Source organism: Amblyomma mixtum, chromosome 5 (genome assembly GCF_055824585.1).
Source record: "Amblyomma mixtum isolate Tamu chromosome 5, ASM5582458v1, whole genome shotgun sequence".
Taxonomy (NCBI): domain Eukaryota; kingdom Metazoa; phylum Arthropoda; class Arachnida; order Ixodida; family Ixodidae; genus Amblyomma; species Amblyomma mixtum.
The window spans coordinates 97,200,304-97,226,564 of NC_143016.1; the positions used below are offsets into that span (position 1 = coordinate 97,200,304).

Here is a 26,261-nt window from a genome sequence, read left to right on the forward strand (position 1 = left end):
TTCAAGTCTGCATTGCCTTTAGTTTGTCTTCCTGAGAGGTAGAGCTTACCAAGAGCGAGTTTGTCGTCATCTCGCAACCAAAAGTAAAAAACAACGCTCACCACTGAAACCTTTTCTGGGAGTATGCTTCTGGGAATGACTTCAGAGCACAGAACCTTTACAAGCTCACTCATACAGGCTTTGTACTTCAGGGCCTTCCAGTGACGCAGCCTATTCGACAGCATGAAAATTACTAAGCTCAACAAACCTCCCATCCCCAGATGGCTGAATATCTCAATGCTCATCCTTGAACCTTTGTCCCAGAATCCATACTCCAAGATGTGCTATTACCTATTACCCACAATAAAAATAAAACAATTACGATGCCATAAACTGGCTAAAAGCCCTGTATACTGTGCATCTCTACATGCTGCTGAGAACCATGCACACTATGAGGTGGTGTTACATGCCCAGCTGCAGTGTCTAGAACACATGAAAAGACAGTGAACATCCCCTCATTTTTTTGCCACATTTGTCAAAATATTTATGCGAGCATAGTGGCACTACTGTGAAGGACTTGGTTTCAGTTAACCTGATCTATTTTCTTTCGTCATAAAGACTGACAAACGTAGAGTGCAAAAGGCAAAGTGCGACGTGATGCACATTTTGTTATTTAAGATAAAAAGGCAGCAATTTTTGCAAGCAACAGTGTATAAAAGCAACAACTTATGTTTATGGAAAAACGCCAGCAACATTGCCTTGTTTAGATTAAAAATTCCAGGCTATTTTAAACTGGCTAGAGACGATAAAATAAATGAAGGTTGCACAAAATTTCCTCTTACTGTGAGAGAGATAAACATCATTATTTTAGTAATCATGCAACCTTCTAAAAAAAAAACATATCACACAAAAATAAATGATGAACAAAGCCAGTCTCCATTTAATGTCTCCCTTTAAATAATTCCGTACCAAAGGATATGCCCTTGGTTAATAATCTCAAAAATATACTCTTGCTTTTGCAAGTGTAATAATCGTTAAGTCTTCTTCACCCATTCACAACTACTTTTAAGGTTTCCTGCCAGTTCATAACCAGTAGGATGAGTTTTATTGTACGCTGGCAGTGGCAAATAATGTGCTCCTGGCCGAGTCTGTAAGGAGATTTCGCAAATCACTTAGCATCTTGCCCCTTTCCAGGAAACCTGCTACACTTCAGATTGTCACGTGACAAAACTAGTCCAGCCAGTTCTTTCAGAGATCCTGTTATCACGATGTTCACACTGTGATATGCCCATCCCTCGGCCACGTGCAGCCAAACAGGTTTCCCAGTGAGGCACAGACAAATCAGATGTTACGACACCAGCAACTAGGTGGCTGCTGCTGCTGCCATAACAAGTGGTGGAGTTGAGGCAGCTAAGAGCCCCCTTGGGAGTCTTGCTCAAAGACTGCCACACAAAGCTTCTCTTGCCCTGCGAGCACAAAATTAAAAAAAAAAAACACCCAGCAAACAAACACACAAACAGAAAAAGAGAGGGTCTCTTCCAAGAGCAGCACATTCAAAGCATCCATCTTGCCACAGTGAGGAGGAGGCTGACTTCTGCCTTTGTCACATGGTAGCCACACTAAACACCCTGGCACTCTACCTCACAATTCCACGAGCCAGCGGATGACTGGCGAATTCCTTGTACCTAAAACCGGCCGGGAAACAGAAGCTGACTTGAACCAGGAGTAGGTGCAAGGGAAGGGGCACAGCGTCACCACAGGTGCCCCCACGCCATTGTTCAGTGGCTCCGAACAAAGCTCTCCAGCTGGCGAGGCACCAGTCCTTCGAAGGGCAGCCCAAAGCGCACAATGGCACGTGCACACAGACACTGCAAGCCGGTGAAACGAAGAGGGCTGCAGTCCACCAGTGTGGGCGCATAGTCCAGGGGTGTGCGGCCGGTGGCATCGGTGCGGTCAAGGTGTGCCCCCCGAGCTAAAAGTGCGAGGGCGGCCGCTCGGGAGCATGGTTTGCTGCGCGCCGTGACGTGCAAGGGTGTGCGGCGGTCGTGGTCAGTGGCGTCGGGGTCGGCTCCGAGCTCAAGGAGCAGGCGGACGAGAGGTGGTGCTGGAAAGGCCTCTTGGCAGACGGCACCCAGGACCTGGCGGCTGGTTAGGGGCGCGCGGCTACAGGCGAGGTGCAGACACGTCTCGCCCCGTGGCCCCCTCAGGTCTAAATGCACCAACCGGTAGGCAGCACGTCGAAAAGCCTCTTCTTCCACGCTGCACTGGGCCTGCGAAGGGGTATTGCATGTTGTCCAGCACTGTCACTGGGCCAATGTGCACAGCATTCCAGCCGAAAGTCGCAATCAGATGCCTGTCACAGTCTACCCGTCTGCTGCCAATTTGATGAAAGTTGGCTGGCATTCATTCGTGTCAAGAAATACAACCCGATTCTTCCCTTTCTACAATGTTACAACCAAAATCAGCTGAAATGGGCCAGTGCAGTGCCCTACAACGTAGACCTTTTAGCTTTGAACTGTGATGTGACCTCAACGGACTCCACTGGTCTGAAACGGAGCGAACAAACCCTTTGGTCCTTGCATCCAGATAACATGAAATAAAGGTCTCTTCAATTTGCCATCCTCTAGAGCACCAAACTGCCCGAGACCCCTGGCCACTATCTGATTATCCATGATAGCACGAGCCACCAGACTGACTGGTCAGAAATGTATTCCGACAAACTTCTAGTTTTCGGGGAAGGGCAAGGGCTCTTCTTACCTGCTTTCATTTTTTTGGTCAGGCTGGATCGGAGAGGGGACAGATGAAGACAAAATACACATGCTATTTGTGGAAATACTGACAGAGACCAATCACTTAAATTCACCTCGCTGCAGATTTCTTCCTATTCAAATACAATCCCAGTGCAGCAGCAACCAACAGTTTCCACACTGTTCAAACCCACTTCTGACAAGTGGCACTGCAGCAGGTGCTTCAGATTTGTGCTCATTTCATTTCTGCTTGTCGTCAGCTTTGGTGCACTGTCCTGGCAAGAGGGTACCTATTCGCAATGGGGGAAGGTACCATATAGTGCGGAATATAGGTCGAGGTTTTTTCCGAAAAATATTACCAAAAGGTCACCCCTCGACTTATGTACCGGCCTTTGGCACAAACTGAATAGTCGTCTGGCAACATGTGTGAGCTGTGGACATTTTGGCATCCGCATCGTTATCGCTTCCATGCTGACGATTCTTTCCTTCCTGTTTGTCAACCGACGCGGCTAAACGTCGACGGCGGTAATCGTTCGGGGCATTGTAATGTAATTTTGCGACAGCCCGCAAAATGAGTACCGGTACATGACGTCAGTTCACCTCGGCGTTAAAAAAAAAAGTTATCGAATTCGCCGAAGAGTATGGGAACATGTCCACCCAGCGACACTTTGGCGTCTCGGAGAAGACGCGACGGGAGGACGGAGCTCAATGTCATTCCGGGGGGCATGACTTCAACACTTCAGTCACTGGACGTCGTGCTGAATAAGCCCTTCTAGGACCGCGTGCGTGAACTCTACAATCAGTGGATGGCGGGCGACAACCCAAAGACTCCCACCGGCCGGCTGCGCAGGCCACCTCTCGCCACTGTGGCCACCTGGGTGGCTCAGGTTTGGCGCTCGCTGCCCGACGATATGGTGGTGCGGGCATTCAAGAAATGTTGCATTAGCAACTTGTTGGACGATATCGAGAACGACATGCTGTGGGACGCAGCCAGCGCGAAGCAGTCGTCTTCAGACGAGAGCTCTGACAGCTCGGACGAATGAGGAGGCTACGAGTCTGTCTGGTGGCACCAGTGAATAAAACGAAATTTTGTGCCTCATAATTTTTATGTTGACTTTTTTGCTTCAAGGTAAGGGGGTCGACCTATATTCCGCCTCGACCTATACAGTCGAACCCGGATATATCGAATTCGAAGGGGATCGGAAAATAGTTCGATATAGCGAAAATTCGATATACAGATATAGGCTAAAACTGCACTCCCGATCATAACAAATTGTGGCTTACCGTTTGGAACAGCCGCGAATCACATAGTATGGGCGTGCAATGTGAAAGCGCTTTATTTCGCGGAAAAAAAGATCACTAATTTTGGGCTGCTTTTTCCCCTGGGAAACGAAGTTCAAAACACTGGCCTCGATCTTCTCGAGACTGTCCAGGTGCGAGAGCACAGTGCCTTCCATTTCGCCGCAACAGCGCCGAATCAGGCTAACGCTGACGCCAGTTCAGTGGCTGCGCACGGACGCGTTTCTTCGACAACACAGTTGCCCTCGTCGTCGCTGGAGTCGGCGTCTTGAACGCCAGCTACCGCTTGAACTTCGCTGTCAGCGTTAAAGTCCTCAACAGTCACTTCGGACGGAACGGCGCCGAGAAAATTGGACAAGTCGCGAAACGCGTCGTCCAAGCACTCATCGTCATCTAAATCTTCCGGACATTAATCTCCGGCCACTTCAAGGCCTGCCTTGCCAAAACAGTTGGCTACTGGGGCCTGCTTCACGTCGCGCGTTGAAACACAGGCACACACACAAAAAAAAACACGCGAGGCGCAGATGGAGCGATAAGAGCGAAGCCTATGCGAGCGGCAGTCAACGCGGCTGCGAAGGAACGACAGAGGGAAAAGAAAGAGCAGGGAGAAAGATCGGCGCTCTGGGCTTCGTTTTTTTTTTTTTATTTCTGAGCTCTCTCTTTTCCCCAGACCCACGATGTGCCCACGAGCGACCGTTTTCTCTCTCTCTCTTTCCCCAAGAAGCGTGGTCGCCGCGCGTCTCCATGCGGCGCTCTCTCTTCGCTGATCTCCAATGACCTTGACGGAGCACACGCCGGCGGTACAGGAGGAGAGGAGGAGTGGGAAAGCTCGCGCCGGTGGGGCGCAAAAACGGGGAACAAAAAAAAAAAAAAGGGCCCTGCGCCTGCTGACTGCGGAAATGTTCTCCGCTGAGGCGGCTGAGGACCGGACAGGAATGTCATTGGGGAAAGCGCACCTTCCAGGGGCGCGGCGCGGCGTTCGATATATCCAATGTCCGGCGAAAATGGAATTCGATATACAACGCAACTGTCCTATACTTTTACATAGTATTTTCAAGGGGGTAATCTGTGTGTTCGATATAGCCAATAATTCGAAATATGCGGGTTCGATATATCCGGGTTCGACTGTATTCCACATTATACGGTAGATGTACATTCCAGGAGGTATGTACACATCATAAATGGTCCACATAGTTCAGCATACACTGTCTCAACAACACTGAGCATGTGTGTCAGATCCAGGATCCCCTGGAGCATGCTGCCACTGCCTGCAAATGCCGCCCATGATTCTGCTTCCGGTTCGGAAATGGCATGAAGCTCCCCCAGGATGGTTCAGAGCTCAGCAAATCACACTGCAGTTACCGTAACTCACATCATGCGCATTGAGACCAACATGTGAAGCCATTAAAGATAAGTACTCTGCTGAAAATTCACTCATCAACACTCTGCATCTTCTAAGGTCTCTTCGATTTGGCTGCACTTTCTGCACTAATTCAAAGAGTGCAACACTTTCGCATTCGTTTTGCGAATGCAGCGGGACCACCTTCATTTTGCAACAGTGCCAGCCTAACGCAGCACGAGTTCTTGCCAGGCTTGCACTCACCAAAGTGCAGCTGCAGTGCAGCAATATGGCGGCACCCATGTGTAGGTCGAAGAAACGGAGAAGGTAAGTAACTGTTCAAGGCGTCATAATTGTAAACCTAAGCAGTCAAATTGAGCCACATGGGCAGCATTTGAGCGCAAATTTTTAAATCACCTGTGTGTATACACACAATTTTTTTTCTGTGAAACGACAATTTCCTGGGGCAGGTTCATGGTAAAATTTCACTGCGATTGGCTGCTTGAAAATTCTTCACGTGGTGCGGGATTTTGGTGGTCGTTTATGTTGGCTGCACACAGTTGACTGTAATTTGGTGACGACGGCAAGGCTAGCAGATGACCAGGCCAGTACTTAATCATTCGTTTTGGAAACAGCCAGTGCCAAGTTGCCCTTGAATTGCCTGAACTGATGCTGCACGCTGGCGGCACTGCCACGGAACTTCACAGAACTAGTGCAGCGAGTGCAGCAATGTAGAAGAGACCTTTAACAGACGTGCGGCAGGTTAACAAGCCCCCACCTGCAGTCGACACAGGAGAGCAGCCAGCTGCAGTGCGATGATCAGTGTGCGCTGCACTGCCTCTGCTGGCTCCGGCATGTGAGGTCCAGCTGACACGAGCTCAGCCACGGCACGCTCAAAAACTGCCAGGACGTCGCCAAACTCCACAGGAGCCAGCTGGCGCCGCGATGGTCTGTGAAATGCAAAAAAAAAGTGGAAGCAATGACCTCGAGCCCAGCATTCACTCACCTCGAGCATTTTTCAATGACCTGCTAACAGAAAAAAAAAAAAAAAAAAGTGACGTAGTGCTTTCCTTTATTCCTTTAAGCTTCATACCCTGCTGAATCTCAGATCAGATGTGTTCAAAGCAGGCGGCTCTAGCCTTGTGAGGCAATGCCAGCAACTGTTTTGCCTGAGTACCATTTATATGAATGAGCAGAGACTTTATACAATAGGATCTCTATGGAACAAACACGGTTGATATGAATTACTAAAATTCACCGACCAGAGTGCATTTATGCAAATATTCAATTCATATCCTATTTTGTTGTCAGCTACACTACTTATATCCGACTTGGTTCTCAAAACGTACTATTTGCACACCCTTACAATAACCATGTTCCTTGCCTGCCCTTTGGTCTGTATGAAACCAACACAGTGCAGCTTCTTCACAAGTACCCCCTTACTCCCTTTTATGCGTAGCATATTGCAATCACTCAGTTCAGCCCTTGGGCACGGCCGGGCAGCCACCAAACCACGTGACGTCACGTCACGTAGTGACGTAACGTCACCAAACCATGTAAAAAAATTAAAAAAAAAAATAAAAAGAAAAAAAGGTCGGCTGAGCATGGTGGCGGTTGCCACCGCCCCGTCTCAAAGGGGGCGCTCCTATCCATCCATCCAGTCATATGTCACGGAGGAAAAGCTGCTGAGAAAATCGAGTGCCGCCAAGCAATACCTCGCGCAATATGCAACGCATTCTTGGCTTAACCAAGCTATGCCTGGGCATTTTTCAGAAAAAAATCTGCATACAATGCATACCTTGCTGGCCTAGCCTCAGCCATCATGAAGCAGAAGAGCTCGGCAAAGGACAGTAGACTGCTCTGGGTCATGGGGCTGAATGGCTCAAGGCAGCGCTGCTGCATGTCCAACGCATACAGCCACAGAGCCACACAGCGGCTGAAGTCCCCAAGGTCTGCATACACGGCACCTCGGTAACGAATGTAATATGCCGTGTCTGGGTGAGCCGGGCCCAACACACGCTCTCGCACCAAGAGGGCCTGTGAACACAAGAGACCGGAAGACAAATCTTAGTGAGCTCGTTTGCTAACTGCGTCAGCAGCCAGCACGTTCGCTACATGCTCTCTTGAATGTGCACAGAGAGGTGATATGAGGTTACAGTTGAAAAATGGAATTAAAATGCAAAGTGTCTGTAAAAGCAGCACCATGCTTCCTAGGCCAGCCACTGACAAGTGGTACTGCTGTGCAAGCATCCACCCCAAATGAAAAATACTCCATCCCTAGCACCCAAATCCCTAGCACCCAAATGAAAAATACTCCATCCCTAGCACCCAAATGAAAAATACTCCATCCCTAGCACCCAAATGAAAAATACTGCAAAGCCTTCCTTACAAAATCGTGAAGTTGACAAGAACAGAGTATACTGCGGACCTCGCACCACAGCACAGAGCAAAAGACAGCTTTTTCCCCGAGAAATAAATGACCAATCCAAAATATCACACGTCCGAATTTTCAGAGTTCGAAAAATCGGCCAGCTACTTACTCAACAGTGGGCAACATCCGATAACACTACGAGCTCGCAACCACACGTTCGCGATGTGCGAAGCCACGAAGAATATCAACCCCGCTGCTCAAGAGGCTCCCTCTAGGCTTGAATACTGTTCTACTGGATCACGTTTTTGACCTCCCTTGAAGTCTGAAGCAGTGAGGTCCCACTACACACATTACATGGTGGCTTGCATGTTGGCGGTGATGCCAAGGCTAGTGTGAAGAGTTGGAAAAAAACGAGCAATCAGTTGTGATGTGTCCAAAATTTCATGTACTCTTAGCTCTATGGAGCATGTCATGGTGCCACGAATTCGGAGGTCGTGGGTTCGGATCCCACCGGCGGCATGTGGTTGTTTTTTCTTCTGCTTTTTTAATCAATTAGCTTTAAGCGATAACATATATTCAGTAATATTATAAATTCATCAACACCACGAAATAAATAAATTAAAAATCCCCTGTGCCCCTTGGTTTCTGTGGCTGTTGGCTTCTCTCATATTTATAACGAGCCCCTCGTTCCCCTTTCCTTGTCTGCTTAATTGCTTAACGAGGGCCTCGGTTCTGGCAGCCTTGATGCCTTAGGAAGCATAAGAGGGTTCTCACACAGCCTCAACCCTCACCGTTCAATGACGTTCTACGTCACATCAGCGGTAACTCAGGACGTTCCACGTCCGCCGCTTAAGAACGTGGGTGGCGCTGGTGAACACTCCCAAGGTTAGGTTATTTGTAAACATAAATACCCCCGAAAGCAGAAGGTTTGACAGCCGTCGCCGTAGCTCAGAGGTAGAGCACCGGACGCGTAATTCAGAGGTCGTGGGTTCAGATCCCACCGGCGGCATGTGGTTGTTTTTTCTTCTGCTTTTCTAATCAATTAGCTTTAAGCGATAGCATATTCAGTAATATTATAAATTCATCAACACCACGAAATAAATAAATAAATTAAAAATCCCCTGTGCCCCCTGGTTTCTGTGGCTGTTGGCTTCTCTCCGAATAATCAAGCATGTTCAAGAAAATGTCAGTCAGCGACTGTATATTCGAACCAATTCGGTATGTACTACAGTCCACAAAAATCAGCAGCAGAGGCTACTTGGACTCTTATAAACTGGCCTGAGCTTGAAAATTCCTAAAAGCCAAGTATTCACACTTACAAAGAGAACACACATTGTTTCTTTTGCACTTCCATAAATCCATAAGGTCATGAAGATGCACACCTGCATCCGCATCTGGTCTGGCTCGCAGAGAAGGTCGTCCAAGTCAGCAGGGGAGTTGGCCTCCATTGCATGGCCGTAGGCAGCAGTGGTTGGCCTCAAAGGCTTCGGCATTGGAGGGTCAAGGCAGCGCTCTTCCAGAGCTCTGCATACACCACACACACACACACACGCAGGTTCACCTATAGCACAGTGTAAAAAAAAACTAAACAATAAGACATGTGTCAACACTCACCACTCCCCATACATGCGAGAGCACTGACACATTACACATATTCAGACACAGCACTGAAACGTGGGTGGCCAATAACACAGAAATGTAGAGAATGATTTGACATACGAGGTGGTATCAAAAATTCCGAGTCTAGCTCTGTTTGCAAGCAAGGGCCTTATTTATTTATGTTTACACACTTTCACCTTGAAAATAATCCCCTTGCACACCAATACAGCGCTTTCAGCCTTCCCGTCACCATTGAAATGTGTCGCCGTTTATGAAGCACGTCGAACACCTTCTGCGAACTGTACTGGATCTTTATCTCTGGGTAGAAGGCAAAGTCAGCAGGAGCTAAATCTGGCGAGTAGGGTGGATGCAGAAATGACACTTGTTTTTTTTTTTTCGGGTGATGAACAGTCACACAGAATTTCATGATCACACTTCATTCTAACATTCTGTTCATGATGAAATCGCAGACGTGGCAATGCACATCGTCAAAAATAGCATCACTTGTATAGCTCCCTGCGTACACAGAACGATGACTTTTCATACACTGACTTATGAAGGTTGGCGCTTCCCCTGACTATGCATGCAGCCTTATGCTGCCCTCTGTTGGCATTCTGCAAAACTTGTCTCGAAAACGTTTTGATACCACCTCGTAGACCCATGTAAACATGACTAATGCATTTGGCACAGTCGTCGACTACTGTGGCCCGCACTCACGCACGTCTATAGCACATGCATGCAAACAGAGAACACCTAATCCATTTGCTTAAACTTGCCAATAACAGGTTATAAGCACCGCTAACACATGATTCCTGCTGTCTCAAGGTTTTGCATGTGTGCAAAAACCACTTCCTCAAAGGCTTCTCGGAACGAAGACTGCAAATGCTGAAAGTGGGCACGTCAAAACCGCATCGTTTCTCAAGCATTTATATAAGCAAAAATTTATGCACATACAGTTTACTTGCTTTTATGAGGACTACCTGCATCACGAAACCATTTCTCATCTCCCTGGTCTATCTGCCTATAGGCCATACTCGAAAACCTGTTGCCAGTCCAGACGGTCGCCCATCATAAGCATGCAAACCAAAACATGCTTGTGCTGCTTGCCTGCGCCAGAGAGCCAGAGCACGAGGTGAATCACGCTTCTTGTCCACATAGGTGGCGCCCAGCAGCTCCAGAGCCTCTATGCGCTGTTCCCGCGTGCAATCAGGCAGCGAGGAGAGAAACTCCACCACCGGTGCATGGCCCGTCACTGCTGCGGCCAAAAGGGGCGTGAGGCCATACGCGTCCCGCTCGGCCTGGGCTCCATGCTCCAAGAGCAGCCGCAGAATGTCCAAGCTTCCCGACTCGGCACAGTCGTGCAACGCAGTGTTCCCTGGGGAAACACAACGGGCCTCTTCAATTCGGTCTGCTCAGACCACAACAGCCCTGCACTGGGTGGCCCGGAACCACACGACAACAACTCAAATGTTACCACAAAAATTAGAGGATGCAGAACAACCTGCACACAAGATGCAAGTGCAATTGTGTCCTCAAGCCTTATCAAGCGGCACTGAGCCCAACTACAAGCCAAGCCATTCTTCTGAACACCAGAGCACACACACACACCTTTGGCGCTTTTGCGGTTGACGTGGGCACCCTGTGCGACCAGGTAACTGGCGATGTCCAGGTGCCCCTTGTAGCAGGCAATCATGAGGCAGGTGTGCCCGTGGCGGTTGGCAATCTCTAGGTCAGCACCGCGCTCCACAAGGTAGCGCACGATAGCAAGGTGGCCATCGAAGCATGCAGCTCGCAATGGTGTGGAATTCGTCCGCGTGGTGGCATTCACACGAGCACCTCGCTCCACCAGTCTCTGCACTACACTCAGATGACCCGCCGCTGCCGCACACCACAGTGGTGGAGCACCCTCGATGGTCTCGCCTTCGAAGCTCACCGAGCCCACCTGCACGTACACACCAACCCCCCCAAAGATTACCAAAGCTTCACGACTGTCCAAGACCAGCTCCAAATGACTTTTCTAAAGATTCAAACAATACGTCAGGCCATTTCAGGCATCAGTCAAATCAGAGCATGTCTATGTGCTGCATTACTTTGTGGCACTCAGCTGCTGAGCACAGGTCGTGGTGCCCAAGCCCAGCAATCACATTTTGATGGGAGGCGAGATGTAAAACGCACATGTCCTGTAAGATGCCAGAGCACATTAAAGAACATCAAGTGGTCGAGATCAAACTGGAACCTTCCCATGGAGCAACTCTTGCTCTCTCTCCTTCCTTTCACTCTCTCCTTCAGCCCTTTCCTTACAATGCGGTTCAAGTGTCCACCATGTGCAAAACTATTTCTGTACCCTTTCTTTCTTATAACGATCAAACTTAATCCAAACGACCTAATCAACTTTTGCCACTGCCTGAGTTTAATTCATCTAAAACAAAAGTTCCAAGCGCCAAGCCCTGCTATGCCTCTGCTCCTAGATAGTTCTGATGCACATGCCACCGAAACCATTTTACACAATACATTCTCAAACATCTAAGAGGAATAACTGGCTCTTGGAAGCAACAGCACTTCAGCTAATAATAGTGACAAGCTTTTTTTTTTCAGCTTTCTAATATTATAAGCATGCAGCTAAACAACTACGCTGTATGCACTGGAAACCGACACTTGCCTTTATAGCTCTGAACTGCCAAAACGCGAGGCAGAAAGGCACTGGAGCAATTAAAAATGGCCACTTGCGAGGTCCTTCTAACCCCCTTTTTCTGAGCAGAGATATTTTTCTCCGTTCAAGCTGTCACAGTCTGGAGCTTTGCAGTCCTTGAGTTTTGCATCTGCAACACTCTAATATTCTCCGAGGGCCCGAGTCTGTCAAAAACATATTCTAGTCTCAATGCTACTATGGAGGCTGAAAAACTTCTTTTCCTTCCTTTATTTTATAGACCTCCTTGCATACCACCCACGATTTATGCTCACACCTTTGCTCGTACTGCGTTCACTTACTAGCTGCAACAAATTTTCTGTCGGAAGCAGCCTTACTTTAGTGCAATGAGTGTCCATATGATAAGCTGTAAATCTTCATGCTACAGTTTAAAAGCTCCTAGAACATGCTGTATGAGCAAGTCCTGAAGCATAAGAATGGCTGCAAATTATACTGAAAATGTTTTCTGTTCCCTGGAACACCCAATTCTAATGTCTGGCATCCCTTGTGGCATTTGCTTTTTGAACTAATCTTTCTCCTGAACCCGCAGCGCACATGTTCTCTGCCCACGAAAGTGCCAAAAAATTCAGTGATAGTAAAGCTTAACTTGCCGAATCCTATACGTCTTCTAAGCACTTAGTTCTCAGAGTAAAAGCATATCTACCGCATTACTACCCCCTGCTTGCTGCTCTGCCCTAAAGACACCATTTCCATTGGCCTGCTTTGGCTAGATGTGAAACCCTGCTCTTGTGGGCATTTGTGTAACATCCCCAATGGAGATGCAGAGAGGCTGTTTCAAAGTGTGCGGTTTCCCACGACATACAGCTGCCGTTGAAGCACATCTGCACCAGAGATTACTTGAGCTCACCCATACCTCACAACAGGCCTGTACAGTCTTTGTCATAAGTACACAGCCCAAGGGGTTTGCTTCCAAGCCATGTAGCAGTCCTAAACTTGGGAGAATTGAGGACTTAAGTTCCTCCTGCGTTTGTGAGATTACGGACCATGAGCATACAAGACGAGCCGCGCTCTCAGAAGCAGACCCCTTGGGCTGTATACTTTTGACAAGGACTGTACTTTGCGTTGCCCAGCCAGTGCCCCGAGAAAGAATTTAAGTATGTTCTATATGCAGCTCGCACCCCTAGTTCGCATTTTTAGCATACAATGCCCAACTTCTATCCTCCAACTTCTACTGACAGCTAAGGATAATTAACAGGTTCAAATACCACTAAAGTTCAACCTTTAAGCTTAACAGCTAGGAATGATATTCCTAACGTAGAAACTAGGCTACATACAATAGTCTTACAATCAAGAAATCCACAGTGTAACACACAAGGGCAGAGACAAACTGAAATAAGCAACTGAAACAAGCTTATGCAAATGCCAACTCCCGGTTCCCCAATTTAGTGACTACATGCTGATGAATGGACCCCAGATTTGGTTCTCTGAAAGTGCTACTAGCATTACAAATAAAACCGTAAAACCCAAACAGGGCTTGCAAAAATGTTAATGCAAAGTTAAACATCACAGCAAACTCCAGTCTTGTATGCGTCATGCGAGACACCAGGAATTGTTCAAAATGGAAACCCAGGGTCATACTGGCGATTCTTTCCCACTTCACTTCTTTTTTCTCCCTTAATACCACTGATAGTAGGGACTTCATATAATAACTGACAGCTAAATAAGAAATCTCATTTGTTGGCGCCAGTACCAACCTTGATGCCGACCAATAGCAAAATAACAAAAGAATGAATTGCAGGGACAGTTGTTACAAAATATGTGAACTGAGAACGCAGTTGTGAAACCATTAGCTGTGTGTCACATTTGCAGAGCTTCTCCTTCTCAATAGAGTGAAAGAAAATGGTTGACTTGGACACAGGTGATTTTGTTACCTGCTCAATGTCAGCATGGCACCTGTCAAGGAGATAGTCAGCCACGTCAAGGTGGCCATTGCGTGATGCCATCACCAGTGGAGTTGCTCCATTAGTTGTGGCAGAAACCAACCTCTGCACTTCTTCCTTTGGTCTATGGTCCAGAAACACCTGCATCATTAAGAATTGTCAAAATTTTAATACGCCTAAACACTGGCATCAATAATTGATGGCGACCAGCGTAACCCATATTGAAATGCTAATTTTCTTTTCTTTTCTGCAATACACTACAGGCCCAATTCAGGCTTCCTCTTATATTACCAATATCCGATTTGCACAGCCAGTTTTGTGCCAACTTTTTATAAGATACAGAAACGATTTGGCCGAGAGCAGGCATATGTATCATAACGAAGCACCCCTTAAATGACAGCTTTTCACACTGCATAGACGCGCAGTTCGGCGGCAGTTAGCGACATACAAATCACGTAACGACATAGAAGCGAGAGGCACTTCTTTCATTTTTGTCCCTGAAACGGGACGTGCGACGCGTATGTCAAAACGGAACAGTGGCCTCCAAACGGAGGGGGGTCTGAGCGCCCGGTTTATTCACCACCACAATACGCGCCTGCACCGCTTTCACCCATCGGTGTACACAGCAAGCCGTTTGATTGTTTTACCGCTCCGGAATTCCGACGTGAGTCATGAGCGGATACACATGGTTCTTAGTCGCTGCTCGGCGTAAGCACTCTGAACAATGCAATACCGCAGAGAAAGGCTGCTTCTACTCTTAATCATAACATTCATACTTTAATAGATCAACCGTTTTCACACACAATGCAACGTTTCTATGCGCTGAGAAGTCTTAAGAACATTCTACTGCGAAATCTCACAGGAAAAACAAAACAGCTGAGTCGGAGGCGCGGAAACGAGTGGCGATCATGGGGTCTCCGCATGCACCAACACGAAAATGACGTAACAACCAGGAACTCAAAGCGAACGCATTTGTTTCTAAAGATCAAAACACAAATGCGACCTAGTTATTCATTAACTAAAGTTTCTTCACATCACCATTTCTGTGATGTGCAAGGTCTAAGCCTAACAAAACACAAGACGACATCTCCCTGGAACGCTTTGTCAAGCGCAATAAACAACCTACCTTAAGGCGCCTGAGCTTGCCATCTTTTGCAGCGTTGAACACGGCATTCTTGAACTCCATCATGAAGTTTACGTTTCGTTTCTATAGCTCGCAGGCAAGCTCAAACGCCCTAGGCCGGACCATAACTTCAGCTTCGACGACAGCAACGAAGCACTTGGTTGCGGTGGCCGCTGGTAGCTCACTGGCTCCGCCTCGATCTCACATCACTCCGTAGCCAATCCGATAACGGCGTGCTTTTCACCGAGGTTTCGAGATCGTTCTCTTGAGCGTTGCACCTGCGCTCCCGAATTCAAAACGGAGACAACCGAGGCAGTCGAGGCAAAGAGGTGTATCAAAACATATTGACAATAACCAGGTGCAAGCAGCCAACGTGTTTTCTCTCTGGGCGGTACCGTGATGGTCACATAGCCTTCTGACTCATTTTCATGCCGACTGCCATCAACGCAACAGCATGCCTGCCAGAGAAGTTATAACCCTGCAACTTGGACACTATGCAAATTTTGTGGGCTCTCACATTTGGAACTTGCAAGTAAGGCGTCAACATCGCGCAGCCTGTGTGTGATTGATGCCATGTCGGCTAGACCGCGTGGTGTCATTATTTGTGTGTGGAGCTATTGAAACCCCTGTCATTGTATTCATGCCGCCTACGCACCGAGCTACTTTTCTCTTGTTTTTGTTCTTAAGATGTATTAATAGTCGCGTATTGCACTGCAAGCGAAACTAGTTTCGTCTGACAACTCGAGATTGTCGCCTAAAGCCGGTCCATTGCAATAACCTAAAAATGTCAGAAACGGACAACGTGTGTGCGAGTGTGTGTTTATTAAATTTTCGCATCTGGAGTGTTCATTCTACTGTATTCTGTAGTGCCGCTTTTCAGTAGTAAGAGTGCAAAATTTGAGATAGAACAGGGCATGTAAGGCTGGCGTGCAAACAAATGTGCATGTAATAATCGACAAATAAATGTGATTCCCCACCACCCCAACCCTATGCTTTGTTTTGCACAGGAGGCCTGCTTCTCGTACAAGCCAAATGACAAAACGATACCTTTAGAGTTTGCTCATGATATCTTTTTCCGTGAAGGCAGAAACCCTAAGGTAAGCTGTCACTCCTGTTATATATTCTTTTAGGAGTTTTTAAGGCCGTCGTGGATCTTAACGTGCAAGTCTCCCAGTCAAAAAAAACCATTGGGACCAATTGGTTTTCAGACATCATTGGAACCAATTGGCTCAAAAGCCAACTGGAACCAATTGGCCTTTCCAAATGGTTTCTAGCCAATTAGTTCCAATGGTGCCCAAAAATCAACTGGTTCCAATTGGAAATCTCAATGTTTTTTTTTTGACTGGGCTGTCACATGTGCCTTTGTGTAATTCAACGTTTTGTTTGTGAACATTGCAGGGCCGTGTCACGTATACACCTCGCCTCCTCATTGCCGACCTGCGAGGCAGCCTGGGAAACCTCAAAGCGACTGGCAGTCTTTATGACCCTGCACCATCGTCCGCCAATGAAACAATTGCCTGGTGAGAAAACCTCCCAAGCACATTGCAGAACAGAAACCTTTTAGTCTTCAGCTGAACTTGGTGACGTGGAAGTTTTAATTCATATTGAATTTCTCCCTAATATCTTGTTTTGGAGACGACGAAGACTTGGAGGATCTAATGGTTAATATGTTTGCTCATGCATGCAGTGAATCAGCTCTTGCAAGCGCGGCATATTTTTTTCTTGGCTGGTATCACTGTTTGATTTACAGCTGTTATCAGAATGCAAAAAAATGTTGAGGTGTTGAGGAAGGTAATAAATAACTTGAGCCAAACATAGTTGTAATTTTTGGGCTTTACAGTTTAAACAGGAGAAAAAAAAAACAGATTAAAGTGAACCGAATTCATTTCTTGAAATCTGGTTTTAACCGAAAAAGGTCAGTATCTTTGACATGAAAGTAGGAGTTGCACTCAGTGAAAGGAGAAAGTTAACAAAATATGAAAGCCAGGGGTCTAGTGAGGTGGTGGTGCCACAGGATTAAGAGCACAGCTGTGTGTCTTGAGGCATTGCTCCATCACAGTATGTAACTCCTCACCAAACATGTCTGCTACTGCCAACTTAGCTGTGTTTGTTCAGTGTGGTCGCCCACTTAGTGGGTGACGACTAAAGGTTTCTTCACTGCAAGTAAGGAAGTTGATGCAAAACCATGCAAAGACATGAAAAAGTGTCATGTTCTATCTGCTGCGATGATTCAATGGCAATTCCATCGCTGCCATCAACACAGACCATGTGATGCCCTGCCCTCTCGCTCAGCAATTGAAACAACTGAAGAAAGCATGACAGTTCAGTTTTTCCTTTTTTGTATGAAAATGCTCTCATTTACCTTCCGTTAATTTTTTTTTCTTAATTGCAGTATCATTTCCTTTTATAAGCACAGATTTGAGTGTGATGATTTGGGCATTGATCAATTTCTCGCGCTAACAAAAAGGCCAAGATAAACACTGTGTGACTTTTGACCATGCTGGAGTATTGCTTTATATCACTGAAGAAAAGAAAAAGGTAATTCATCTGTAAAAAATAATATTCCCCGAATAAAACTGCAAACTGCTTTGGGAAATAAAACACCAAAGTCTGCCAAACATCTCAAAAAATAAAAGCCAAAAATTCCAACCTCTAGTTAAAATATTACGTCAGAATGGGTAATTACTCCCTTATTACAAATCTAATCCACCTTGGGGGATTCCCCTAAAACATTTGACCTGCACAGTTCTCACTTCGAGTTATTGATCAATTTGCTTTCACCCTACCGTAAGCTTGCTATCCCGGTTAGTTCAGTTGGTAGAGCGACTGCTGCGGTGAAGCGGTGGTCCCGGGTTCGAACCCCGGACCAGGACGAATTTTTCTCTAACTACGAAGTTTCTGAGGAAGCTGTATAGCTTTCCTTTGTAGCCGTGTGGCTGTACTTGGGTGGATGTCAGTGAGTAATTACTCCCTTATAGGAGAATACAAAAAATGTTGCTGTGGCTTAAGTTGTTTATATAGCATGATGGTGTTGGAAATGTATAAGTGGATGGAATGTCAGACATGGTTGAATTGCTGTTTTTGCCAATTATGGTTATGAATTACCATTAAATAATGTAATCAGGTACTTGAAAATAAGAAATTCTTAGTATAGCTATTGTATTGAGCTCTTCAGCCTTGGTTCAGGTGGAAAGCGTGGGATTGTTGCATGTTTAAATTTCATTTTCTCTGACTTTGGTTTTATGTCTGGTTTGTTGCACGGTTTTTTCAGGTCTGGTAAAGTCACCATTCACAAAGCTGAGCCTGAGAGGAAGGTTCCCAGCGGCTCTACTGACAAAGTAGGTTGTTTCAGGGAAGCATTAAAACATTGTTGGTCCAATGTGGCTACTGATCTGAACCTCACTGAGAAAATGAAGCAGCCCCAACGCCTAACATTTATCGCAATCAAAGTGTGCTTTTGCCTTCTTTGACTTGTAAGGTGCTGCTTGCATTAGAACCATTGCTACTTTTCAACTGCTCATTATGGTTGAAACCTTGTTAATATGAGTGAAGTAATTGCTTGAAATCTTTGTTATTTTATTGAAATTTTGGGACATTTTGATGGCAGTAGTGAAAAATTGTGTTTATGTATAAGCTAAAAAAAGGCACAAATAGCAAGATTGTCATAGCTAATGTTCTTCCTCGGTTCTGTGCGGCCAAGTACACCATAGACGCTGTAAAATATAGTACAAGGTTTATTTCTTCTGATGCTAATTGAGTATGTTCCTTATTTTTTAATTGATCTGCATAAATGTTGATTGTGTTGTGTTCATCCTCATTTCCTCATGTCAGTTTATTTTATTTTGTTGTGTTTAATTTGTTTGTGCATTTCTTTTATGTCTTTCATTTTAAGTTTTGAGCTGTTGGTTGTTGAGAGGTTACATGATCATGCCATCTTTCTGGTTTGTTTGTTGATATTTTTTTTCTTACTATTCTCCAGGATGTGCGAAGATACCTAGCTGACCAAGACAAGGATGTTTGCCGAGGTATGCGCTATGGTCGCTGCTGGAAGCGACAAGATCTCACTTCAGCACTGCTTCTGCGTTGGTTGAATGGTGCAGATAATGAGTCCTAGTAACTTCTCATTCTCGGAAAATAATGTTACAGCTAGCCATAAGGGCTTCTCCTTGTTTCACTTGATGAGCCCGTTGTCCCCTAGGTGGTGCAGGCTAGGCAATACTATTTTTATTTCTTTTTGGGCATCCACTCTAGTTTATGATTTACTTGATGAGAATTACCTTATTTGTGTCTTGACTGTGCTCTACTACTGTAGTCACATGCATTAAATCAAAGGCATCCGTGCTAATTGGGAAGTTCATTGCAGTTAGAACAGGAATAACAGCAACATCCCATCACCTGTGTGGTTGACTTTTCTTCTGCTTCCTAATTAGTTATCTTTCAGGTGTAAAATGGTCGCACTTCTGATTTCCTCCTGATCAAAAGCACACACACAAAAAAATTCCCCTATGCTTTTCTTTGTTTCAATGACTGTTGACTTCTTTGATAAGCAAGAGTATAAGACATACAAAGCAAGCACTGATTTCTCTTACGGACAAATTGGAAGTTATCTCATATTCTTCATCACTTTGAGCATGCTTTATTACTGCCCCTGCAATGGCTTCTTTGGCAAAATCGTGCGACAAGACATATGTGATGTGTTTTGTGTTGTGTCTGCATTTTCAAGACATGCTGGCTTTTCCCAAAGTATATTGGCAAATGCGTTGTCACGTGAGGTTTTTTTGCTCTTGTTTTTGTTGTGTTATGCAAAATTGTGTTGCCTTTAGTGCCAGCTTATGGCACTGTTTAAGTATTGTACCCTGCAGAAAGCAGCTGGAGCTTGTGTTTTAATGAAGTTGTACATAAGTTGAATAAGGTATGGTCAGCTAAGGTGAATGTATTGTATAAATGTTTAAAATTTGTTTTGATTGAGCACACTGGCAGTGCCTTAATGGGCAGTTTTAAATTTTAAAGCGAGGAACATTGCCCGTGAGTGACCGATCTCATTTCTGCTAGAGCTCTATCAGAGAACTCTGTTTGTGTAATACAACCATAACTTGCACTCCGATAAAGCTGTTTTTGTGCACCAATATCATTCCTGTAGTCTAAACAATAGTCATTGTTTGAAACTGACAAATAACCTGCAGCTTTCTTTGGCCTTAAGACGATTTTATCTGGCTAATGACTGCACGGCTCAAATTGCTGTGTTTCAAAATGAGCAGTTAACAACTGTATAAAAAATTCATAAAGCTAGACATATAATAACTTTAAAAGGCATGTTATCTCACATCTTCATGAGGCGTAAAAGCGTCTGGAGATTTGTGCAAAAAGTTGTGCCCAGGATACCATTCTCAATGAGCTTGTCATTCTCAGAATTCTCATTGTCTGGCACAGTATAGCAATATTCCAACAGGGAAGGTTTGCTGCAGCTTGTTTTGTTGTTACTTTATTTATTTCACCCTGCTAGCCTCATTTTAGAAACTGTTGTATGCTTGGGATGTAAAAATACTCATAGAGAATGTGTACAAAAAGACAAGGTGCAGATAAGGTGTTGAAAACTTCTAGGGAGCAATGCAGACCATGACTGAAAACTGTGAGTCATTAGTCATGGTAGACAAGTTTTATAATTATGCAAAATGGCAAGGTGAGGAGAAAGAGTAGAACGTTTTGCAGTTGGGCAAGTGTGGGTATTTTCAAGAGGAAGCTATTTAGATGTGATTTATTAACAACATCATTGGGTATGAAATTTCAGTCTTGGATAGCATGTGGGAAAAGGAGAGAACCTTATGTGATTGATATTCTACCAAAAGTTTACTGTTGTATTCTAGTGTTTCTGGTTGCTGAAAGTGATAGCAATCATCATTCTCATCTTTAAGGACGACAATCAAAAGGAAAAGGTTAACTTGATGCAACTTTTAGACTGCGCATTGCATGACTCATTCAGGTACTTAGATTGCAAACACAAGAACGGGGAACAAGTGTGTGTATAAATACAAAAAGTACAGTGCATCTGGTCGTTGATTAAGGAGGTCACCTGTACAGCACCTGATACTTCTTGCTTTGTTGTAGCGGATTTGGCACACCAGTCTAGCAGCCAGGTGGAAGCCAAGAAAGAGCCGATACAGCTGTGGTCAGAATTTCTCAACGTCCAGCTACACCCTCGAACGATTCACCTCATCTCACAGTACCTTCACGACAAGTAAGTGGTGGTGCCTAAAGTGTTGCTTCTCTTTAATAACCAGCTTTACATTTATGTTTCAGGTAATGTAATCAGTCCATTCTCATAGTTAGTTTCAGTGCAAAGAAACTGCTGGAGCTAAAGATGTTGCTTTTTCTTGGAAAGTCTCTTGCAATTTGATGACAATGGTGCCAAAATAGTACAGGTGTTTTTTTTTTTTTTTTTTTTTAATTTCCTACCTGGTGCAGCCCAGATGACCCCTTCGACCTCTTTGGGATTGGTAACCAGTGTGCAGAGGATCTTGAGTGGCAGAGCAATTTTATGGATGATGTGCGCTGGTTTGCAGAAGACTGCGATTCTCTCCAGGTAAAGGAGTTTTATGCTATGTATTACACTGGAGTGCATTTAGCATGGTTGTGGAAGTTGTAGTAGTATATATATGTAGCCTTGGCCGAATAATATCAGCCAGAAAGGGTATGCAATCTCTCTGTTATCCACTGCATGTTTACAATAAACGTTCAGAGGGATGGGTTGGGAAGAGTTATAGATTAAACTTTGGGGATAGCACCTTGGGTATAACCTTAAATTTTCGATTGACAGTGCCATGCTTATTCACTTGTGGAATGAATTGCAGCATGATAAAGGACCTAGAAATTTAAAGCAGAATGGTGGGACTGAAGATTTATGTGAAGAAAGCTGAAGTGGTGTTCAGCAGTCTGGGAACGGAATAGTAGTTTACGATATGGAGCTAGGTATTCAAAATAGTAACGGTGATGCATCTATCTTGGGCAAGTAGCGATCAGAGATCTGGACCATGAAAGTAAACAGCTCGGAGAATAAGAATGGGGTTGAGTGCTTTTGACAGGTACCCTCAAACCGTAAATAGCAGCTTCCAGGTATCCATCAGGAGAAAGGTATGACGCGGGAACTTCGGGGGCTAACAAAAAGGCTTGAAATTGAATTGCAGGCAATACAGTAACTGTTAAGAAGCTGCAGGAGGGCAGAGTGGGTAGGGAACAAATGTGAATTAATGATATTCTTGCCGAAATCAAGAAGGAAATGGCTTGTACAGATCATGTAATGTGGAGCAGTGGTTCATTAGGGTAACAGAGTAGATTCCAAGTAAATGTAAGCATAGCAGGGCTTACAGAAAGGCAGGTGAAGAGATGAGATTAGAACTTTGTGGGGAGGGGGTGGCTGGAGCTGATGCAGGACAGGGGTATAAAAAATAGATGGGAGAGGCCTTTGTTCTGCAGTGGGCTAGCTAGACTACTGATATTCATGATGGGGATGAATCTGCCCCAACTGTACACAAATGCAGCATGCTGGCACAGCAAGGTGCTCTAATGCACTTCCACTAGGTCATGCATCAGTGCAGTTATGTGGTGGTGCTGTGCTCTGTTTGCTTTGGGCTTCCTTCATAAATGGCTTTTGCACAGTGATTTGAACTAAGTGATTCCCAATGAATCATGACTGGAACTCTGGAAAGAGTATGCAGAAGAGGGCAGGGCCCATATCCCAACTTGCGTCCCTTTCGAAAGCGTCCCCTTTTGGAAACGCCTGATTGGCTGAAACATTGGAAGCAGATGTGGTGGCTCGGATTCACTGCATCTGCTTCTAGTGTTTTGGCCATCAGGCGTCACTAAGCAGGACTTTTTTGAAAGGGATCTAATTCGGGATGTGGGCCCAGCTTTCAATCGCCGTGGACATAAATAGACGGCAGAGACATTTCATGAAAACGTGATGTCAAAGGGAAAAAAATGGCTCATGCTGCAGTGGCACCTGGTGTACTTTATGTTGTACTTTATTTCACAGTTTTTCATGTCCGATGGTTCAGGGAGGTAACAAAAGAGAAGCATACAGTTGGTGCATATTTGAATGCTTGTATCTTGCAACTCAGACTTGCAAGTGTCTAAAATTTGGCACAACATTGTGAACATAGTATTGCCCACCCTTTCATCCTTTGCACAGAAAGTCTTCTTAGAGCTATATTCACAATCATGAAGCATCAGAAGGGGTAGTGCTCCATTTGAGAAAGTAAAATGTTTCAGACAGTGAAAAATCAGTTTCGTGTTTTCATTTGAGTTGCAAAATCTGTTTCTTGAAATTCATGTTATTTCTTCACTTTTTAATATCGAGAATATATTTTAAGCAACTGAAGGCAGTCTGCAGCCTTTATTTCTTCTTCTGATTGTCTCTGAAAAATTTAACGCAGCTGACTGGCAGGCAAAACTGGGGTGCCTATTTTAGTTTCTTCTCAGTATTCCTGCATAGTGGCCTGTAACCACGACGCTTCTCCTGTTTATGTTGCCTTACAGTTGTGTTTTTCTTACATTGTTTTGTTCACCTGCTCTACACAATTGCAAACAGTTTTTAATAAGAACACAGTTCGCTTAACAGCTTATTAAGAGTATACTTTATTTGACCTGATTCCTAATCCTTTTTCTGCAGGCTTTCAACATTCTTCTTGATGGCCACAATGGCTTTACTGGCTTGGCCAGCAGTCTTTTGGAGACGCTTCGTGATGACTACCCAAACAAGGCATTCGTCTGTTGGCCATTGTTCCAACCTCACTACAATGGCGTCAATGAAGGGAGGGTTAGTGCACACGTGAAGCTCATTGCACATAATTTAAAAAGCATGGAATGGAAGCGCTTGTTCTCCTGCTATAACTTGCAGTTCTGGAGCTGTCTAACAAACAGTTGATGCTATCAAATAAAACCAGCAAGCCATGAAGTTGTGAGGAAATGTTTTTCTAATAATCATGTAGCAGTCAGCTGGCTACCTTATTAAGTTCTGATGTAGTCAGTAGAAGTTGTTTCTTATCTCTTGCATTGCAATGTGCACATTTGTGTCATTGTTTTCTGTTGTTTAATCTAGGATAATCTTGCATGCCTACTCCATTTCAACCCTCTGTGTAGCTGTCGCATAAACGGTCTCCATGCAGATTGCTCTTGACATGGCACATCGTCACTTCAATGCGGTCATGTGCTACAGCAGCCTGAACCGGCTGTCTTCAGCCTTCTGTCCACTGAGTGTTGCAAGCAGTCATTTCCAGCCTTATCTCCAGGACTTCAAGCACCTCAAGCTGGCAGTGAGCTGTTATTCTTTCATTTTCATGATTTTTGTTAGCTGGTTGCTATGCATACGCTTTTTTTTTTTTTTCTTATTTTAACATACAGTGAAAATTTTATTTAGCCAAGTGCCTCATATTTTACCTATTTATTTATAAGCAAATCAAAAAGAAGGTATTTGCCATCTAGTGGGTGATAAATTCTTCCTAGAAAGGCAGGCTTGTGAATAATACTTTGTGCTATAACTCCACCTTTAGCTCACTGCTGTTATCGCTTCTTTTGAAGATTGCAATGGCCTATGATGTAAAAACAAAAGCATGTTGCACAATTCGTGACCCTTTATTCTATTTTCAATCAGTGCGATACCAATTTGTGCCATCAATTGGAGCTTTCTGGATACGTGATCACTGAATTTTGTCTCCAATGGGACGTTGGTGTGAAAATTGTAATATTTGACAAACATAGTTGAGCCATCTTTTAACGACCCCACTTATAAACACCCGCTTAGTACGATCATGTGACTGTCACGATGCATGTTAGGGTTGGGGCTGTGGCACTGAGTCTCAAGAGGAATGTCTGTGGATGCAGTGCTCAGTCGCCACGGACATGCTGATGCCACAAACCGGGATGTACTGCACAGTCTTTGACGCAGATGTACAAAAGCATCAATGCCACTTTCGCTTTCGCTTGAAGACCATGAAAAAGAGGCCGTGTGGCACAAAGAAAATTTGGAAAGCAAGTCTGCCGCTGAGATGCAACATAGCTTTCCTGCTTTGGGAACCGACCTAGTGGCACGAAAGAGTGGTACACGCATTTTTAATGCTACCTATCATCCCCTTCAAACGCGATACCCCCGACCTCCCTGTCCTCATAATCTTTATGGTGGTGGGTCATAAAACGAGATATTATTACACCTCAACCCAGCTACAGCAAGTGAAGCATTTTTTATATCGCCTGCTTGAGTGCATCATTCAGAAATTCCTTTGACGCCAAATTAAACATTGTAAGCTGTAAAAGCTTGCGTGCTCACTCTTCCAAATCTGCTCATTAGCATGGCTCCTGGCCAAGTGCAGATAGGCAGTTAAGCTATGCGTGGTGCGGTTGCATCTTGGAATGGCCTTCTCTTGCGCTGCTTCTGTGCAAAGCTCATCAAGTGCCCCAAGGTTTTATTATTTGGCCCAGAAATTGACTCTCACTAAGTCTAAATGGTGTGGAGCATTTTTTGCGTCTTTTGCTTAGAACAAAAATAACTTGTGTAAAGTCGTAAGCATTCTACCAGCCATTTAGAGTGGGCATTACTGTTTTAAGCAGACCATGTAAACTAATGCTGCAAGATTGTGTTTTGTTCGTGTTGTTTATTTTTCCCATTGGCCCAAAGAAACGGCAGACACGTAAATCAGAACTTTGCAGGAGTACCGGGATGGGTGCTGAGCTGGAGGCGAAACTTTCTCTCACAATCCCACTTGTTGCCAACCTAGTTGTGTGGATTTTAATGCAGGATGACCTGCCTCCCCACTACACCAGTGGTGTCCTAGGCTTGGCCCTGGACAACTTGATGTGCGGTCTCAAGCTGAAAAGTCAGCCTTTGGAAATACCTGAGCTGTTTGGTCAACTCTGCAGTCCTAGCAAGAGGGTATCTTACTTTGCTGTGCTAGTAGTGCAGGTGTTCTTCTATGTGCATATTATGCGTGTGTGTATCATCGTAGGCAAGTTGTGCACTAAAATCGAGCATAAATGTGTGCTGCAATTTACATTTAGCGCATTATTGCCATTGCTGCTCTTTGCAACAGCTTATGACGGAAAAGAAAAAGCATGTCACATAATCCAAGATGCTCCATTCAGTGTTCAGTTTATATGAAATATTGATTTGGGCTTTCATTGGAAACTTTCTAAATATTTGACCAGTGGTTTATATTGCAGCTCTTTCTT

General features: G+C 45.0%; 2 protein-coding genes across 2 annotated transcripts in view; one reads left to right on the forward strand and one right to left on the reverse strand.

Moving 5' to 3' along the window:
- LOC149343106 (protein fem-1 homolog CG6966) lies at positions 1-15,239 on the reverse strand. Its single transcript, XM_089545623.1, has 8 exons — positions 15,048-15,239; positions 13,913-14,062; positions 10,943-11,276; positions 10,442-10,709; positions 9,118-9,259; positions 7,163-7,401; positions 6,143-6,314; positions 1-2,249 (listed from the first exon to the last, which is right to left on the reverse strand). The coding sequence occupies exons 1-8, from the start codon at positions 15,108-15,110 to the stop codon at positions 1,758-1,760; spliced, it is 1,860 nt and encodes a 619-aa protein (XP_089401749.1). The 5' UTR covers positions 15,111-15,239; the 3' UTR covers positions 1-1,757.
- mst (misato mitochondrial distribution and morphology regulator) overlaps positions 15,231-26,261 on the forward strand; it is a 19,434-nt gene continuing 8,403 nt past the window's right edge. Inside the window, exons 1-10 of the mRNA XM_089545624.1 lie at positions 15,231-15,576; positions 16,052-16,141; positions 16,443-16,564; positions 18,316-18,382; positions 19,024-19,069; positions 21,150-21,279; positions 21,507-21,624; positions 23,710-23,856; positions 24,206-24,352; positions 25,831-25,965. Coding sequence (XP_089401750.1) covers positions 15,499-15,576; positions 16,052-16,141; positions 16,443-16,564; positions 18,316-18,382; positions 19,024-19,069; positions 21,150-21,279; positions 21,507-21,624; positions 23,710-23,856; positions 24,206-24,352; positions 25,831-25,965 — 1,080 coding nt within the window. The 5' untranslated portion in view covers positions 15,231-15,498. The remainder of the gene's footprint in view (positions 15,577-16,051; positions 16,142-16,442; positions 16,565-18,315; positions 18,383-19,023; positions 19,070-21,149; positions 21,280-21,506; positions 21,625-23,709; positions 23,857-24,205; positions 24,353-25,830; positions 25,966-26,261) is intronic.

Coding starts and splice junctions, on each gene's coding strand:
- LOC149343106 (XM_089545623.1), bottom strand. CDS start 15,110: ATGATGGAGTTCAAGAATGCCGTGTTCAACGCTGCAAAAGATGGCAAG. Junction 10,710..10,942: donor CAACCGCAAAAGCGCCAAAG/GTGTGTGTGTGT, acceptor GTGTTTCCCCAG/GGAACACTGCGTTGCACGAC. Junction 6,315..7,162: donor GCTGAGGCTAGGCCAGCAAG/GTATGCATTGTA, acceptor TGCATTTCACAG/ACCATCGCGGCGCCAGCTGG.